This window comes from Sciurus vulgaris (genome assembly GCF_902686455.1).
Source record: "Sciurus vulgaris genome assembly, chromosome: 5".
Classification (NCBI taxonomy): Eukaryota; Metazoa; Chordata; class Mammalia; order Rodentia; family Sciuridae; genus Sciurus; species Sciurus vulgaris.
In genome coordinates this window covers 73,980,799-73,998,652 of record NC_136465.1, presented here as the reverse complement: position 1 = coordinate 73,998,652, position 17,854 = coordinate 73,980,799, and the positions used below count along the sequence as shown (strand labels likewise).

The window sequence follows — 17,854 nt, the reverse complement described above, 5'->3', positions numbered from 1 at the left end:
CTTTCCTTTGTGCTGTGCATTTTTGCCACATTTTTATACTCCCCTCACCTCACACTCAATTTTCCAAGAACTTTAACACTAGTGACAAGTAGAAAAATGCCTGGAGGGTGTGCAAGAATTTCTGAACTTGGCCCCCTGGCCAATCATCTTCCCTAGGAAGATAAGTCTCCTCCAGGGCACCAAACAGGACACAGTTTAACCATTGTACTTTTATTCACATCGTGTATTTTGGCATTTTCCAGAGGACAGGGAAGAGACATGGTGGGAGAAAGACTGAGGCAGGAGGGCAAGGGGGGGTCCCCATTTCCCTCATATCCCTCCTTGCCCAACCACACAGGGAGAAAACACATAGGAGGAGGGGAGGCGCAGATGCTCCCCTCCCCTGGAAAAGGATGCACAAAGCTACACCCACTCGCAGACACAAGTAAGACCCCTCCCCCACACCAGGGGGCTGGGCAGGGTTACACAGAAGTAGAGCATTATGAATTGAAGGGGCAGGGGAAGCCAACAAAGTCTCCTTATAGACAGGTGGTCAGCCCCTCCTGTCCCCTTTCCACCCTATCCCCAAAGTCTATCAAATGCCCCTCTGCTTTGCTTGGCCATTCTCCTATGGCCTCCAGCTTCTTCCCTGCTGCTGGGGACAAAAAGAAAAAGGGTACAGAGCAGGGGGCTAAAGTTTATCCCTTAGCCCCTGTCCCTCATACCAGGTGGTCTGTCCCCTGCCCTCAGTGATAAGGGGTGAGAGCAGGCTTTTAGCTGGTCACTCTCTGGTAGAAGTAGATATAGCCCAGGTCCTTGGGTGGCTTCTCAGAGGCACACACTTTCTGGTCATTGTAGATCACCCATCTGAGGGGGTAGGAGAAGGGACAGAATAAGATGAACAAACAGGGCATTCCATGTTGCATCAACTTCATCTCTCAACCAGGGCATATGGAGGTAATTCTGGAGCAAGGCTCCCAACATTCTCTTCCTGGATCCCCAAATCTACTGTCCAGCTGCTACTGGTCTGAAGGGAGCTTCAAAATCTCCTAACAAGGGTCATTTCCCCTATTTGGTGTCTTCAGCTCTTCTAGTCTCTTTACAACCTCCACCCCCATTCTGTGAGGCAGGGGGTCAGAAAACTTTCTCTGAGCCAGACAGTCAAATATTTTTGGTTCTGCAGGTCACCTGGTCTCTGATACAACCACTCAACTTTCCTGCTGCCACATGAAAATGGCCACAGGTCATACATAAAAAGCACATAGCAGGCTGGGGCTGTAGCTCAGTGATAAGAGTGCTTGCCATGCACATGCTAAAGCACTGGGTTTGAGCCTCAGCACCACATAAAAATAAGTAAATAAAGATGTCTATCTACAACTAAAAAATATTTTAAAAAATTTAAAAAAAGCACATAGCTATGTCCAGTTAAACTTCATTTATAAAAGCAGGTGGCCCAATTCAACCCATGGGCTACAGTTTACCTGTCCCTGATAAAAGGCATTCTCTCCATCTCAGGTGTATTTATGCCCCTCAGGGAATCCTTTACCTTCTCCCATAAATATGCTAGGGGCTTCCAGGTTATCCTTCCTCATTCCCATCACTTCTCCATTCACACTGTGAGGCCCTCACCTGCCTTCCTTCTTGATGTGGCAGACGTAGTGACCACACATGGTAGAGGTGCCCATGTGACTAATGAAGGCAAAGAGCTGATACTCTGGGGAAGGAGAGAGAGAGAAGGCAGAAGAGAAATAGGAGAGTGACCCTTGAGTGACAGTCCAAAGATATATCTAACAGATCAAACTCAGGACAGGAGTTTCAGGGGACATAGGGTATTATCCTGGGCCAAAGGCTATCTCAGCCCCCTGGAATCCCACCCTCACAAGTTCCATTAGTGTAAAGAAGCTTCTAACCCCCTGGATCTAAGGAAAGCAGAGCTGCCTTAGAATGAGGGACCTGGTATAACACAGTGGCTAGTTTCCACCAGGGTTTGTCCTGTTTCCTGGGAAAACTCACTTCCAGGACCATCCCGGACTTTGGGTCCCACTGGCACAGACTCAGAGATGGAGTCAGCAGCTGAGCGGCCCTCTGAGATGTCCATGGCAGCTTCTGCATCCAGGTCATCAATGTGACTAAAGATCCAGTCCACAGCCCGTTCTAAACTATTATTCTTAGAGAGGAGAGAAGTGTTATTTTTTCCTAAAAAGCTCTGGGGCAAGAATACCAACAGTGAGGGGAAGCCTTAGTTCCTACTTTGCAGCCACACAAGTGGGCACCCAGCCTTGGCTGCACCACACTTGTCCGTGGTCCTATTCACCAAGGATGAACTTCACTCCCACCCACTTTGTCCACAGGGTTCCAAGTCTTTAGCTAGAGCAGCCCATACCGTGGCCCGCAGAGCTTTCAGGGCCTGGTCCCTTGAGAAGCCCATGGAGACAATGGTGGTCACACAGTCTTCTGGTGGGGGATCAGCTGCTGCACTTGTGGAGCCAGGCCCACTGGAGCCAGGCAAGATGAGGGGATTTGCAAAATCTGTGAATGTGAAGGGGTTGAAGTTTCTAGGGGAGGATGGAGGTCCTACCCTGCCACCCACCCCTGCACCCACCCCTGTCTACCTGGATCATCCATGTGTGACATGACCCAGTTCATGGCAGCCTCGGCCCCACTATTGCCCGTGTAGTAGACAGCTTTGCGGCAGGCATCCATAGGAAAGCCCATTTCCACCAACTGTATGATGACTGATTCGTCCAGCATGGGTGCTGTTGGTGGAGAATGGTGGGCTCAGTAAACTGACTTCTTGGGCCACTATTTCTATTTATTCCTCTTCCGTCTCATACAGCAGGCCCCTAGCATTCTCCCAATCACCCATTCCATGCAGTTTTCTTCCATGGACTGGTACCTGATCCCAAAACTAAAATGACTACACAACGTAACATGGGCCTGGTATCTCAAAGACTACTTATTTCCTGCTCATTATCACAGATTGGGCACCACTTCTGGAGCATGATTTCCCCACCCTACCCAAACCAAGAAGGTAACAAGAATAGAAAAACAATTAGCCAGTGCTACTGCCATCCACAATGAGAATGTGGCTGGAAGTGCTCCGGTCGGTTTCTGCATCCATCCAAAGAGGGCAGAGAAAATACGAAAGGGAAGACAGGAGAAACACAAAGGACAGGGTCAGGGGAGGCAGGCAGAGAAGCCCCCACATCAGCAAGGTAGAGAGACAGGCAGGAAGAAGAGTCACTAACATGTTGGAGAGGAGAAGTGAGGGGAGCAGAAGGAGTCTTCGTCTTCGTTGCCATAGAAACCAAGGCTACCTTTGGGCTCATCCGGAGTGACCAGGGGTGGGGCAATGTCAGGCAGCTCCTCCTCTCCTGGCTGCAGCCCTGTACCCCTCAACTGGGAGATGTCTAGCTCCTCTGGCATCTCAATGGACACATCTACAATTAGAAGGGCAAGAAAAGGATTACCTCAGCAGCTCCCTGAGGCTCACCTGTAAAGGCACTTTGGGACTCTCAAAACCCCTGCTTATATCCTGGAACTGCTATAAACTGAGGGACTGCTAAAAGCAGTACCAACCTTGGGGTCATAGTGCAACATAAATATAGTGAGTTCAGGAGCCAGAAGACCTGGATCCTAGTCCTAGATCTAACACCATGATTAAAGACAAGGCAGGGGGCTTTGACTTGTGAGACAAAATGACTTATACTGCTGTGGGTCTCAACTTCTTTATCTAGAAACTGAAGTTAAACCAGCAGTCCTCAAGTTACAGCCAGGGACCTGTAAGACTCATGAGAATTAACTGTTTCAAGATTATCAAAATGCAAACATCTTATCAATTATAAGACTAAAATCACAAAAGTAATTTTTTACTTATAAATCATAACCCTAAAGTCAAAGTCGTATGTGCGCAATACTAAGGATTGAACTCAGGGGCACTCTTAACACTGAGCTATATTACCCGCCCTTTTTATTTTTAAATTTTGAAACAGAATTTTGCTTAAGTTGCCAAGGTTAGCCTCAAACTTGTTATCCTTCCACTTCAGCTTCCCCAAGTCTAAGTTGCTGAGATTATAGGAGTGTACCACCATATTTGGCTAACAACGTTTTTTTTTTTTTTTTGTTTCAGTGCTGGGGATGGTTCCCAGGAACTTGAGCATGCTAGGCAAGTCCTCTACCACTGAGCTACATCCTCAGCCCCAAATTAGTCTTTTAATAGTTTTAGTCAGTACTTTTCAAACCAGATGCATTTTGAAACATCTAAGGTAATTTTTTTCCCTTTGAGAAACACTAGTTTGCATGTGCTAAAGTCCTTTCTTTCTCTAACATTTTCTCCTTCACCACCCTCATGCCAGCCACCATACCCAGTTTCTTGGGCACCCAGTCTAAGCCGAAGGTGAACTTCTTGATCTGGATGACCAGGTAGTCAGGGAATGAGGCAAACCGTGTAGTCCTACGGAAGAGAGAATATGCTGGCACCCAGAGATGGAGGGCTCACCTCTCTTGAAACTCCTACCCTGGGGCTTGGCCTCTCCTGGGTGGAGTCCCAATAACCCAGAAAATGTTCCACACTCCTCCTCATCCCCTAAGCAGGCAGCTGATTCCAGCCACAAAGGAACTGCAGAAGCCAGGAGGGCTATTTTGTTAGCAAGAGCAACAAAGGTCTGGGGGCTGAATCCCTGAGACTGAAGCATTCCTTCAGATCTTGAGCCTGTGTCAGGGACCATTTGCTGAAGTCCAAATTCTATCCACAGGTGATACCAAGTGGCTGTGCTCTGACATTATAGAGGAAGGAAATACAGAGAGGCCACACTAGAAAGAGACTCTGCACTACTATGAGAGAAGAGGGACTAGTGGTACAGGATGAGGTAACAGTTCATCACCCATGTCGACCCTTGTCAGGGTCTCCTGATTCTCTCAGGAGAGATCACCAACTCCTGCAGATTCAACCCTGAGATTCAACCATAAGGATTAAAGAACAGCCAAGAGGAAGGTAAGTCTTTACGGACTGCTCTGCCACAGGCCTAAAGCCTAAGCCCAGGCCAAAAGGACTTACTTGACAGCGACTGACTTGGCCTGCAAGGCCGTGCTCCAGAAGTCATCTACCTGCTCAGGAGCCCCATAGGCCTCCAGGCAGGAGCTGAAGGGCACCTGAGCCCGAACCAGTTCTGGCAGTGGCACCTTCTCCTCTTCAGCTTGCCGCTTCTTCTCCTCATACTCCAGAAGCTCCTCTGGTAAAGAGAATCAGGTAGTGGGTTCTTAGAGGGCTCTGCCTTTTTGCTTTCGTCTATACCAAGGCCTTGAAGAGCGACCAACCCACCTTTGTTAAGGGCTGCATCCATGGGCACAGGCAGCTGCATGATGTAGTCAACTCGCTGGGTGTACTTAACCTTCTCTGTGGCCAGGCACTTGATCTTTTCCTCCACCAAGAAGCGGAACACTTCATTAGGATTTTCAGAGCTCCGGCAATTCCTCTATTGAAAAAAGGCAGGGTAGGGAGGTGTGGGGAGCCAAGAAACAGAATGGCCTATGGTTCACTGGGAGAAGGAAATGAATGGAAGACAACTACTTAGGGACATGGGGATGTAAGAGGAGAGTAAAATCCTTCCTTAATTAACCATCTTCCTGCCCCAATTCTGGCCCCATCATAGCACTGTGGGACTGTTAGAAGGTGCTTATATTTTTCTTTTTGTGGTACTAGGGACTGAACCCAGGGGCACTCTACCACTGTGTCCCTAACCGTTTATTTTTGAGACAGAGTCTCGCTAAGTTGCTGATGCTGGCCTCTAACTTGAGATCTTCCTGCCTCAGCCTCCTGTGTTGCTGGAATTACAGATGTGAGCCACAACTCCCAGCTAGGTGCTTATTCTCATGTCATTTTCTTTCTTTTTTGCAGTGCTAGGCAAGTGTTCTACCACTGAGCTATACTGCTAGCCTGCTCAGGCCATTTTCTATTGCAAGCCCATTAAGGGTAAGGATCATTGTCTTGACTATTTTCTTCAGGAACAAACATAACTCATAGGGCAGCTCAGTGCAAACTGTTGGGTCACAGGGGTAAGACCGGGTTGGTATGGACAAAGGAAAGGATGACCAGGAGGGAGTGAGAGTAAACTGAAGGCAGAATGAAGGAATGTGAAGTGTAGACCCTTTGCCATCTTCCCAGCCCTTACCTCCACCATGTTGATAAGGTGAAGAAAGAACTCCTGGGCATCTTGCTGCCGGTTGGTGGAGAACTCGGGGTGGCCCTTGCCAATAAGGGCTTTGAACATCCGGGGGGCAATGCCATCTTGAACTTCCTAGGAAGAGCCAGGACAGGGATTCAGCTGTGCTGAGGCCTTCAAGTGGCCTTCTTTAGACATCTCCTAGACATATTTCCCCAAAATTCCAGATCCTAAAAGTGATAAAATCCCAAACTCACCTTTTGTTCTGGCACCTGCTCCCCATCACCTGACTCTGGTGCTGGCTTGGAATATTCTCCCGAAAGAAGACCGTGGCCCAGCTTGGCCCTGTGTTAATTGCCAAGGAAACCATTTAGCTTTAACTGATGGTTCTCACAGCTATCTTTTTTCCTCTCCAACTCAACCCTGTTCATGGACTGCCTTAGACAACTCTCAAAAAATGTGAAAAAAATTTTAGATTGCACAGGAACCCAGCTTAAGACAGATAACATGTCCAGAAACAGTCATCAAAACCCTATAAATGTCTACAGCCTCAACTACTACCCACCCCAGGTGGTCACAGAGGAGAAAGGCATACTGGCCTGGTGTGGTGGCACATGCCTGTAATCCCAGCAACTTGAAAGGCTCAGGCAGGATGATCACAAGTTCAAAACCAGTCTCAACAACTTAGTGAAGCCCTAAGAATTAGCAAGATCCTGTCTCTAAATAAATAATAAGGGGCTGGGGTTGTGACTCAGCAGTACAGCACTCGCCTAGCACATGTGAGGCACTGGGTTCGATCCTTGGCACCACATAAAAATAAAAAATAAATAAAATAAATGTATAATAATAATAATAATAATAATAATAAGGGCTGGGGGTGTGGCTCAGTGGTAAAGTGTCCCTGAGTTAAAATCCCAGTACCTCCCCCCACAGAAAAAAAGCTGGCAAGCAGGTACATAAGCTGAGGCTCTCAAATGTCTTCATACACAGGACCTGACTACATACACCTGGGTGCTGAAGTCCTGGGTGGGGTCTGTCGGGGCATTCTGGAAGATCTTCTCCAGCTTATCCACATACCTAAGGATCAAAGGAAGATAACTGGAGGGACATCTAACCCACACATCAAGGAAAAAGGAAGGGAATAATTTATCTACTAATTCTGTAAACAGGTTTAACCCAAAGTGGGGAATTACTGTGGTTGAACTTTGGAGTTCATTTCTGTCCAGCAATTAGCCATTCTCTTTTACTCAACTAAGTCAGCATGCAGTGTGCTATAAGGTACTCTTCCCTGCCTCCTCCCTGAGACAAAGCCAGGGAAGGGAGAAGGCAGCCTGGAATTAGGACAGAGTTTATATTCTATTGGACAGAACTTGTCAACACATTCTAAGCTCTCACATTGTTTCCCAATTAAACAGTAAACTTGTTTATGCTAAGAATTTTTCTTCTACCTTAATGTCTTAAGCTCTCCTCTCTCCCCATAACTACCACATGTCCATGTTAGGAGCTCATCTGATGTCACTGCCTAAAATAAAGACCACCTGCTAACCCTTGAGTCCATCAGAAGGCCATAGAGAGCCCTAGGATTTGGTGTCCTGCACTATCAGTAATGGGTGTGTGTGTTGGGGCAATGATGGAACTTGCTTTCCTCACAGTACACCAACCACAGTATAACAGAAACTATTTAAGACTGAGATCAAATACTCAGGGTACTGAGAGTAGCTGAAGAGTGTGCTAGTAATCAGGAGAGGAGTTAGAGATGTTAGGGGTGTAAAGCAAAGGGGTCAGTAGCGGGGAGAGGGAACCACTCACTTCCTCTGGAAGTCGGGGATGCTGAAGAGCACCTGGACCACTGAGTTGAGGTAGCAACTGTTACCCAGGTTCCGGATGCCTGTGTAGCCAGGCCCAAAGAGGGGCTTAAGTGGCACACCTGACTCCTGGATCAGCTCCCATTCACCAATCCGCTGATTCATATCTATCTCCAACTCAGTCATCGTCTTATCCGTCTGCATGGGAAGTGACACTTTAGACCAGATGAGAACTCAGCCCTGTATTTTTTTATACTGATCTCTCAGAGTCCAGGATGACACCCAGTTATAGCCCAGAATTTGTGAACTTCATCATGGGAGGTATGTTGAGTTAATAACCAATCCAAGTTCTGGAAGGCCACAGGTAACAGTCCCAGGAGCCTGTCATCAGACCTCTGCTTGAATGAGGGAATGAAATAAGTAAGATTCCTTCTACCTAAAATGGTTTTCCCATTCTGAAGTTACTCCTGTTTGCCATTCAGATTGTCATTTGAGGAGCACATTCTTATAAGCAGGGAAGTATCTCTGATTCCTTAGACTAGGTCAAGTTCCCTTGCTCTAAAGTATTGCAATATTGCTCTAAAGTATCGCTTCTCTTTCACAGTACCCATTGGTTTATAATTATTCATTTATTTGTATATGTGACTAATACCTACCTTTCCTTCTAGAATATAAATCTATGAAAACTTGGACCACACTTGTCTTATCATAGTGACTAGCACATAGTAGCTACTTGGTAGCATTCATTGAATAACTAAATTATTCTAGAAAGTTCTTAAAGGCGTGAGGGATATAGTTCAATGGTAGAGCACTTGCCTACCATGTGCAAGGACCTGGGCTCAATCCCCAAGATCAAAAGACAAAATAAATATATAGAAAGTTCTTCAAGGGAAGCCCACAGATGTAGGGACTAGGTTAATAGTGGTGGCTCTCTCCAAAACCCTACCTCAGCCTCAGGCAGAAATTAAAAGAATCTGAAGCTAATGGGGATCTCACCTTCTGCATCTTCAGCATGTCAATGCCAAAGTGGGACAGGTGCTCAGCCAGGCTGGGGTCCAGGACCATGTCATCCTCGTCGTATGAATACACATCTAGAGCAGGAGACACACAGAGTCAGGGGATGAGGATGAGGACTGGCCTGGCCACTCACCCCATCTCCTTCCCAGAGGGCCCTTGGTGGGATAAAAGGACAGTGTGTAAGGGTCACTCTCTTGGCTCCCATGAATATTAGTGAGGTTACAAGTCTTTCTGTCAGGGATGATGGAGTGAAACAGAGTGTGGGCTGAAATTAAGGGTCATTCAGACTCTATTCCTGCAACATAAGATACTAGGGTAAGACAGGTTTGGAAGGATACTCAGTAAATAGATAATGATATTTACCTTTAGGAAGCAGACTAGGATTTGTGGGGGAGGGTTGAAAATTTAGTCTCATAGATAGTATTTTAAATTTTATAAAGAGAATGCATTTGTGTATTAATATCACATAAAATGAGTAACAACTGAAACACATTAAATGGAGAAGGGGAGGGTAGTACCAGCTCCATCAGGTGTGATGGTCCCCAACTTGACAGCTAATGGGTATCCTGTCTCCCTGTAGTGCTCCACAGCATGGTTGTTGCCCCCACTGCCATCAAAGTAGCGTCGGCCACAGAGGATGGAGCCATCTGTCAGGTTGAGCCACAGGTTCTCTCTCATGTCACACTTGGAGCACTTCCAGCCACTAAACCAGGGAGAAAAAAGTTAGCTGAAATATGGGTCAGGGATATAAGGGAGTGGTAGAAACAGGGGATTCTGCAGGCCCCCTGTCAGTCCAAAAGCCCACTCTTCTCCTCTCTTTTGGATGTCCCCTGCTTTTTGTTCCAAATATCCCTCCCTGTCCCACTCCCTAGCCTCTCTCCCACCAGATTCCCCAAAGGGTAGCCTCTTTGCCCTTGCTCTGGGGGTTGTGCCCAGAGGTAGAGGGGCCAGGCCTCACCAGGGAGGGATCCGAGCAGGGTTATCCAACTGCTTGAGGTTGAAGGCATGCTTAGACACCTGCCGGACTTCCCCATCCCAGGCCTGTACCTCCTGCTTTCGGGAGGCTGAGTCAGCTGAGAGTAGGGCCTCTACTGCACTGGTCACCTGGGTGAAGCAGAGGGTCAGATAATACCCAACCCCTGCCTTACGTGCCGCTTTCCCCCTTGGTCTTCAGCTTTGTCAGTGTTGCCCAAGCCACCACTACTCCAGCCCTTCTTGCCCTAGAATCTTTGGTGGGGAGGGAAGACATTCATACCCGATCTCTGACAATGTCTGGTAGCCCCCCCAACCCATCCCGGGCAATCTCAAGGTAATCAGGCAAAATGACTATCTTCACATCCTCGTCATATTCAAACTTCTCCTCGGTGAGGTCAAACCCGCCTTCAACACCTGGTGGGACAGGGAAGAAGAGGGAGAGTAGAGCAACCACTACAGATCAATGCCCCTCCTTCAATAAAACACCTTACTTTGTCCCTTCTAGAGCTCCAGGGCCACTGATCAGACCCAGGGCTTTCCTAGTACCACTGAGAGCAGGAAAGACCAACTTGGGAGAATAGGACTCCAGTGGAGCTCACCAATAGCCAGCCGGGTAGGCTTTTTACGGGGTGGGTCGCCAGTGCCCGCAGTAGTGTCCTCTTCTTTCTACAGTGAAGAGCAAGGGCAGGATCAGTAATGAGCACCAGGGACAAAACAAATGGGGAAGTTGGAGGTTACTGAGTGGTTAATCTCAGAATGGAATGAAGCTAAAAAACATCTGTGCCAAGTATTTTTTAAAAGTTTTTAGTTGTAGATGGACACAATACCTTTATTTATTTTTATGTGGTGCTGAGGATCAAACCCAATGCCTCACACATGCTAGGCAAGTGTTCTACCACTGAGCCACAACCCCAGCCCCTGTGCCAAGTTTTAATGCCATAAACAAAAGTAGGTAAAAGAAAGAACCTGAGGCCAATAGGGAGTCAGAATCAAACAGATTCAAAATGAGTACCCTACGGAAAATGTCTCACCCTAGCCTGTGCTTACCGGGCGCCGGGTCCGCCGGAGGTGCAGGTAGACACGCTGGCCAGTCTTATTAAAATGTCTCTCCACATACTGTTTCCCGAAGCCCAGGAATGTGTTCATGCAGATGTAGAGGCCACCCTCAGACTCCTGCAGGGCACGAGGCAAGGAAGGAAACACAAGGAGGATGAAGCCTGGCCAGGTGGGGAAACCAAGGACATGGAGTCAGAAAATGCTGGTTTCCAGAAAGGTTCTGTTTTCTTAATACTGGGGGGCCCTTGGCAACTTATTTAGCCTTTTAGGATTTGGTAGATGTCTGAGATTCTCCCCCATTTCTTCCTGTGACTGTGATAACAGTCCACAAGGACACCAAGAAGCTGAGTAACACTTCTCAGTCACCATTCATCTTCCCTCTTGCTCCTCCTTTGGGCTTTGGAGCCCAACAATCACAGAGGACACCCTTCATCTCTTTCCTAGGGCTAAGAGATCTAGAAAACAATGGGGATCAAACAATTAGGCTTCCAGTGCCGGGGATTACACTCAGAGGGAAAAGGGATACTTTTCCTAGAAGAGGAAAGACATACATGTAAGACACTGATCCCAAATCTGGGACACCATGACAAACCCTATCTGATCTCCATAACTCAGAAAACCTTTCAGACTAGAAGAACAGAGATTCCAGCACTGAACAATACACCTGACCTCGAGCTTGCCAACAGTCCAGAACTTTCTTTTTTCATACTCTACCAGGTAGCTGAACTGGACTCCATACTGTTGAGTCCTTCCCCTCCTCTCCTGCTGAAGTGTGGCTCCAGGGAACAATGCCTTGTTTGAGATTCACAGCTAAACCTGAACCTATCTGGGAAGGCCAGAAAGTCCAGCATTCTGCAACCACCAGCCCCCAACTCCTGCCCTCTGATCAATAAGATCTCCATTGAAATTCCATCAACTTCCAACAACAGAGCCATCCCCTTCTTAGAACAATTTAGCAATACTTGCTGAGACAGCTAGAACACATACAACACAAGAACAGGAGAAGATAAGTGTCCACACCTCAAAGCTGAACAAGTCTACTAGTGCCTTTGTAAACAGAGTGCTGGAGAAGATAGGAGAGGGAACTGGAAAAAAAGTGTCTTGCCTCAGATGCAAGTCTTTGAGCAACAGGCATACTCTAAGTGAAATAAAAGCCTCTATGCCCATGAAAATTTCTCTGCTGTGATAGTAAATATAGGGCACTGTCTAAGGTTGTTCTTGGTCCCATCAATTTATTCTGTACCACTTCCTCCAATGCTGTTGACTACAATGTTCATAAACAAATAAAGCATCTCTAACAGGAAGGTCAGCTAAGCCTTCTTTTTATTATGAACCTAACTTGAAGGTAATCAAATATGCTAGGAGTTGGTTAGCAAACCAACCGGTCACACCAAAGATATTCTGACTTGGAATGAAAAAGGGAAAATGTCAGAAAATTAGAAAAACCTTTTTTGGATTATGCAAAGCAGTTACTAAGGACAGAGAGAAAGGAGTGAATCAAGTATAGAGAGGGACCTACTGACTTTTATCATCTGCTGGTAATTAAGAAAAAAACCTTTCCTTCCTGGGAGGACAGTGGGAGCTCTGAAATGATTAAACTCTTCAGTTGGAAATAAAAGATGCTGGTTTCACCATGATTTGGGAACTCTGGAGCTCTGCTCCAAGCATCCTCCTTTACCTTTGCCAAAGCCAGACTTCAGAGAAGCAGCACCATGTTTGGGGCCCGGATCAAAATCCAACAACCAAGCAAACCACAAATCACAGTGATGGTCCTGAACTGGGCCTCACATCATGCTGCTATACTCAGCACTGGTGATGCATTAATGAAGCCTTTCCACTCTGACTTGCAGTTTTCAAGCCATGAGCTGGTCTGGCTGAAACCCTTGGCAGGGCCCAGCAGGGGCTTAAGGGGAGGGTTGGTGAGGGGGGCGGATCCCAACCAAGCTGCTGCTCTCTCAGTTCAGGACTGGAGGCTTGTCTCCGGTTGACGGTGACAGAGGAAGGCAGAACGGCAGGAAGGGAAGTACCGGGTGAGATCTTGCAAAATGTGAAGCACAGTGTGGGTGGTGGCTTTGTCTAAGTAGACGAGAGTGGGAGCAGGATGGGAAAAGGGCCTTTACATCCTCCAAGAAAAAAGCATCCTTGTAGGAATACTTTAAAAGAGATTCTGTCTACTCCCTTTTATAGGGATGGGGGGAGAGGGAGCTGCAGTCATAGTTCACTTCAAAGGAGAAAGGACTAGAGCTTTCCTCTCCTTTTTCCTCCCCTCCCTACTACCAATGACCCACCTCCCCGCCCCCGTCCATAATAGCCATGGGTGGAGGCTGTCTAACTCGGTCTTCCTCAGAATCGGTTTTATTCACAGCCCACTTCCAGACTATTAGCCGCTTCTAACTGCAGTCCCCACTTTCTCAACCCCAACACCGAACAGTGGGGAGTCGCCCCCATCTCTCCCACATGAGACTACAAAACCCGGAGAACCGTGCGCGACAGGCAGGGCCAACTCCCAGGCTTTCTCAAGCGTCCGATGGAGGATGTAGTCCGACCATGGGTTGCAAGCCTGTCTTAGAACGGCAACCAGGGCAGTGAGCGACTACAATGCCCACAGTGCTCCACGAGACCAGGAGCGGGCAAGGCGAGCGCGGCGGCTTCCGGGGGCGGTAGTCACGGGACAGACCCGTCTAATGAAAAGCAACGGCAAAGAGGAGCGTGGGAGACTACAAATCCCAGGGTGCATCGCAGGGAGGCGGTAGCGCAAGCCTTGCAGGCCCCGGCAGAATGACCAGGGCGATGGAAGTAAGTCGTGTTCTCTGCGGGTGTGGGGAATGGGCTTACCGGCGTGTCGAAGGAGAAGGCGCACTCGTCTTTGTGGACCCGGTCTCCAGCCTTGGGGACCCGGATAGTCGGTAACACTGACAGCAGCGCCTCCTCACTCAGTTCCGCCATGACACCGGCAGCAGCTCCTCCACACACAGCGGCTCCCACCGTTCCCAGTCCCCCACCCCTGCTCTCCCGTCCAATGAGCACTACTCGTTAGGTGCATGCGCTGAAGGCAAGACGCGCGAGAATGGCAGTTGGACGCAGCCAGCCTGCTAGCGCTCCGCCCTCTGCCCTACTCTTGGCTAACGCCAATGAAAAACGCTCCTAATGCAATTGATGGTCAAAAGGACCAATCCCACTCTTCCAGGGCAGGAGCGCATGTAGAGCAGCCAGGTGGGCTCCAGAGTTGCGACTGCTGGGACACGGGGACCTTTGCAATGCCTTCGCGTGAAGAGCAGAATCTGACGGTTGTTTAAACCTCTCCACTCCCGAAACTTTCCAGGGGTTTTGTCCAATCGGAAAGTAGAAGGATGGTTGGTTTCTTGGTATTTGAACAGGGACTATCCAATGAGGCGGAGTTTGAGAGGGTTAACGTGAGTGATTGATAACTCCGTCACCCAATAAGGATTACATTCTTGTCTCAGGAAAACCACAATAACTATCTGAATTTGTGAATAATAGCATAATCATTCATGATTCTATTTTGTTTAATAAATAATTTGTGTTTAACACTCAAAAGGTCTCAAAAGTGAAGACGCATTCATCAAAATCTCACCATCGACAGCTCACAGGCCGATTAAGAACAAAAGTCCCCCCATCAAGGAGGCGTCACCCTCGGGCAAACCAAGCCCCTGGCCTCCGCAGTCCTCATGATAGGCATTCTCATAGACCAATGGTTTTCTTCTCTGGGGGCGGGTCTCACATAGCAAGCCTATGGGAGCATACGTCGAAACAGCCAATAGAGTCAGGGTGAGGGGCGTGGCGGGAAGTTTGAAACTCCTAGCTTTGGGAGTTGATTCTGGAGCTGGTGTGCACCCAAAAGTCGAGTTGGGGCTCGGTAAGTGTTTGAGTAAATTAATAAGTTAGAGGATCTGGCAGACCCAGAATGAGCCGTTTAGAAAACTACAGTAGTCATTAATCCTCCAGAGGCCTCTGGGCCAGCGACCAGGAGGTTCCTCAGTTGGAAAGACCAAATGATTTGGGGTCAGAGGTCCGACATGATCGCAGTAAGAACTGAGACCTGAGTCACTTTTAACAGGCATCCTCTCCTATACCCTTGCCGGGCCTTGCCCCCGCCCCTACTGAAGATGGGCTCAGCCAAGAGCGTCCCAGTCACTCCAACGCGGGCTCCACCACACAACAAGCATCTGGCTCGAGTAGCGGATCCTCGTTCACCTAGTGCCGGCATTCAACGCACTCCCATCCAGGTACTCGGCCTAATGAAAAAGGTGGAGAAACTGAATCCTTGGGCCTCCGCCTAACCTGATTCTGAGAGAACCCTCACACCCCCACCTCACAGGAGCCTTATATTCTTACATTCTCATTCGGCATGGGGTAGATTGAATGTCTGAGAACCTTAGCAATTCCTGCCTGGAAAATGGGGATAAGAGAGTCAGGGCCCAGACTTGTTCTAGCCTATGGTCCTGACAGGTGGAGAGCTCTCCACAGTCAAACCTACCAGCAGGAGAACAGCTGAAAGGTCCAAAACAGGCCCAGGACTCAGATCCCCGCTCTCCTACCCTTGGCATTGCACGGACACCTATGAAGACCAGCAATGCAGGTAAGTGTTGGACCTAGGGAGTACTGATAAGGCTGTCACTTCTTATTCTTGGGTGGAGTCCAGTTGATGAAGCCATCTTTTCAGGACTTTTTGTTTTTGTTTTGTGGGGTGCTGGGGATCAGATTTAGGGCTTACTGCATGCTCTGCCACTGAGCCACATCTCCAGCTCCCATCTCACTCTTATTAACATTTTGCCCTCTCACTTTGATTTCATTCTTCCCATTCCCTCAACAACCCAGACACAAGCCCTAGAGTTCCTGTATCTTTCCCTCCTTGCTGAATGATTTGTATCATTACAAATTTGTATCATAAAAGAAGATTACTACTTAAGTGATTTCTTTCCTTTAGACCCTCAGAGTCCACTGGTGAAAGAGCTGAGTGAAGTATTTGAGACTGAAGGCTCCAAATCAAATCTTCCCCCAGAATCTGTTCTGCCCCTGGGAGTACCTTCATCTTCTGAGCTGGATTTGCCTTTGGATACTCAGTTATCCCTTGAGGACCAGAAGCTACCTTGGAACGACCCTGAGCTCCCTTCCAAACAGGTGTCTTCCCAGGAGGATGCAAGACATCCCACAGAAACACCTGTGGCCAGCCAGAGTTCAGACAATCCCTCAAAAGACCCTGAGAGTCCCCGATCTTCAGGTACAAAATATAAGGGCAAGGTGTAGGGAAAAGAAACTAGGATAATGTCCTGGGATAATGTCCATGGATGAGTATGGGGAAAATAAACTGTAAGCCCCCTATTTTGAGTACTTGCTTTAACATCTTACCCTAGGTTCTAAGCGCAATAGACGGAAACCAAACAACAAGGTCCTAGGGAGATCCCCCCTCACCATCCTGCAGGATGACAACTCCCCTGGGACCCCGAAACCACGACAGGTAAAGAGAGAGAGGGTGAAAGCTATTGCTAGGATATCCAACATAGAGGGTGGGAGGCCCTTTTACCCAGGAGTTCCCTCTCCTGAGCAACATCTATCCCCTGTGCCCCAACTCACATACTGCCTTTTGCAGGGTAAGCGACCTTCTCCCCTAAGTGAAAATGTTAGGGAATTAAAGGAAGGAGCCATTCTTGGAACTGGACGACTTCTGAAAACTGGAGGACGAGCATGGGAGCAAGGCCAGGACCATGACAAGGAAAATCAGCACCTTACTTTGGTAGAGAGCTAGCCCCTATTGTGGCCCCTACATTGGATTCACCCAGGGCCTGGAGATGTTCTGTTTCCTGTCACGACTTCTTTCCCAGGGAGACTAAGGAAAGGATTGTTTTCTTTGATTCCTCCTAAACTACCAACTCTGGGACTTAGAACTTTATCAGACTTTCTTTTTGTCTTGTATATTTCTTGTGTATTAAAGGATGTGATTTTAAATGATGCTTTTAAAAGACCTAAAGCTTGCACTGAATCTTCTATGTGTCTTTGTGTTCCCTGTGTGTCTCCCCACTGATACTTCTGAGTTTTTTTTCATGTACCTTCCTTAAATCATGGTGTTCCCTAGGGTTCTTTCTTTGGCTTTTTTCTCTTGTTCTCTTTTAAGTGTCAATTTTGGTAACTTCTAGGTCTTTCTCTTTCTAACCCTGATCCTTATCTAGCTGCCCCATAAGCACATTAAAGTCAGTTTTCTAAAACTGAGTTTATGATCTTCCTCCAAAAGCTATTCCTCATCCCCTGTTCTCTGTCCTTGTGAATAGCATCTATTCAGCTGCCCGATCCCAAACCTTGGTCATTATATCAAATCCTTCCCTCTTAATGTCCTGTATGTTAACTCTATGTCTTTAATCTCTTCCCAGTTCCTCTCCCTTGCCCCTGTCCTGTTACTTTTTGAGATGCTGGGGATCCAACCCAGAGCCTTGTGCATGATAGGCAAGCACTCTACCATTGAGCTACATCCCCAGTCCTGTCCTGTCTCACTTGCATTTCTTGACACATACCTCATCTCCAGAGTACCAGTGTCTCCTTCCATTCTACCAGCCTACACTATTAGGGCACTCTTCTTGAGAAGCATAACTGATCATATTATTCCTCTGCTCGAAACTCTTTAATGACCTCCCATTATACTAAGAATAAAGCCTGGACTCATTTGCCTTGTATTCAAGGCCTTTTATAATCTGACTCCTGCACAACACACACATATGCACACATATTTACTATAGTAGGCAGCAGTGAATTGTTTTACACACACACACACAGCCACTTGTAAATTCACCTTCTCCTGACACTCTCCAGCTGCCTACAGCTTTTGCCTTCAACCTTCTTCCTATCCAC

At 47.7% G+C, this 17,854-nt stretch overlaps 2 protein-coding genes across 7 annotated transcripts; one reads left to right on the top strand and one right to left on the bottom strand.

Annotated features, from left to right (window-relative positions):
* Nucleotides 1-181: 181 nt before the first annotated feature.
* On the bottom strand, nt 182-13,986 carry USP5 (ubiquitin specific peptidase 5). Of its 2 annotated transcripts, none has more exons than XM_079142451.1 (20): nt 13,829-13,986; nt 10,985-11,110; nt 10,537-10,603; nt 10,218-10,351; nt 9,921-10,066; nt 9,481-9,665; nt 8,942-9,036; nt 7,950-8,143; nt 7,146-7,217; nt 6,398-6,485; nt 6,150-6,275; nt 5,300-5,453; nt 5,036-5,210; nt 4,344-4,432; nt 3,228-3,419; nt 2,592-2,735; nt 2,363-2,508; nt 1,993-2,146; nt 1,609-1,693; nt 182-846 (listed from the first exon to the last, which is right to left on the bottom strand). In XM_079142451.1, exons 1-20 carry the CDS (start codon nt 13,937-13,939, stop codon nt 753-755), a joined length of 2,577 nt encoding a protein of 858 aa, XP_078998577.1. In that variant the 5' UTR covers nt 13,940-13,986; the 3' UTR covers nt 182-752. The 2 variants fall into 2 exon arrangements, with proteins under 2 accessions (XP_078998577.1, XP_078998578.1); XM_079142452.1 differs by having other exon boundaries at nt 3,297-3,419.
* CDCA3 (cell division cycle associated 3) lies at nt 13,322-17,693 on the top strand. Of its 5 annotated transcripts, none has more exons than XM_079142463.1 (6): nt 13,322-13,789; nt 15,072-15,240; nt 15,464-15,593; nt 15,942-16,235; nt 16,369-16,472; nt 16,605-17,689. In XM_079142463.1, exons 2-6 carry the CDS (start codon nt 15,121-15,123, stop codon nt 16,758-16,760), a joined length of 804 nt encoding a protein of 267 aa, XP_078998589.1. In that variant the 5' UTR covers nt 13,322-13,789; nt 15,072-15,120; the 3' UTR covers nt 16,761-17,689. The 5 variants fall into 5 exon arrangements, with proteins under 5 accessions (XP_078998589.1, XP_078998591.1, XP_078998588.1 ...); XM_079142465.1 differs by lacking the exon at nt 13,322-13,789 and adding an exon at nt 14,787-14,870 and having other exon boundaries at nt 16,017-16,235; nt 16,605-17,692; XM_079142462.1 differs by lacking the exon at nt 13,322-13,789 and adding an exon at nt 14,787-14,870 and having other exon boundaries at nt 16,605-17,688.
* The last annotated feature ends 161 nt before the right edge of the window (nt 17,694-17,854 follow it).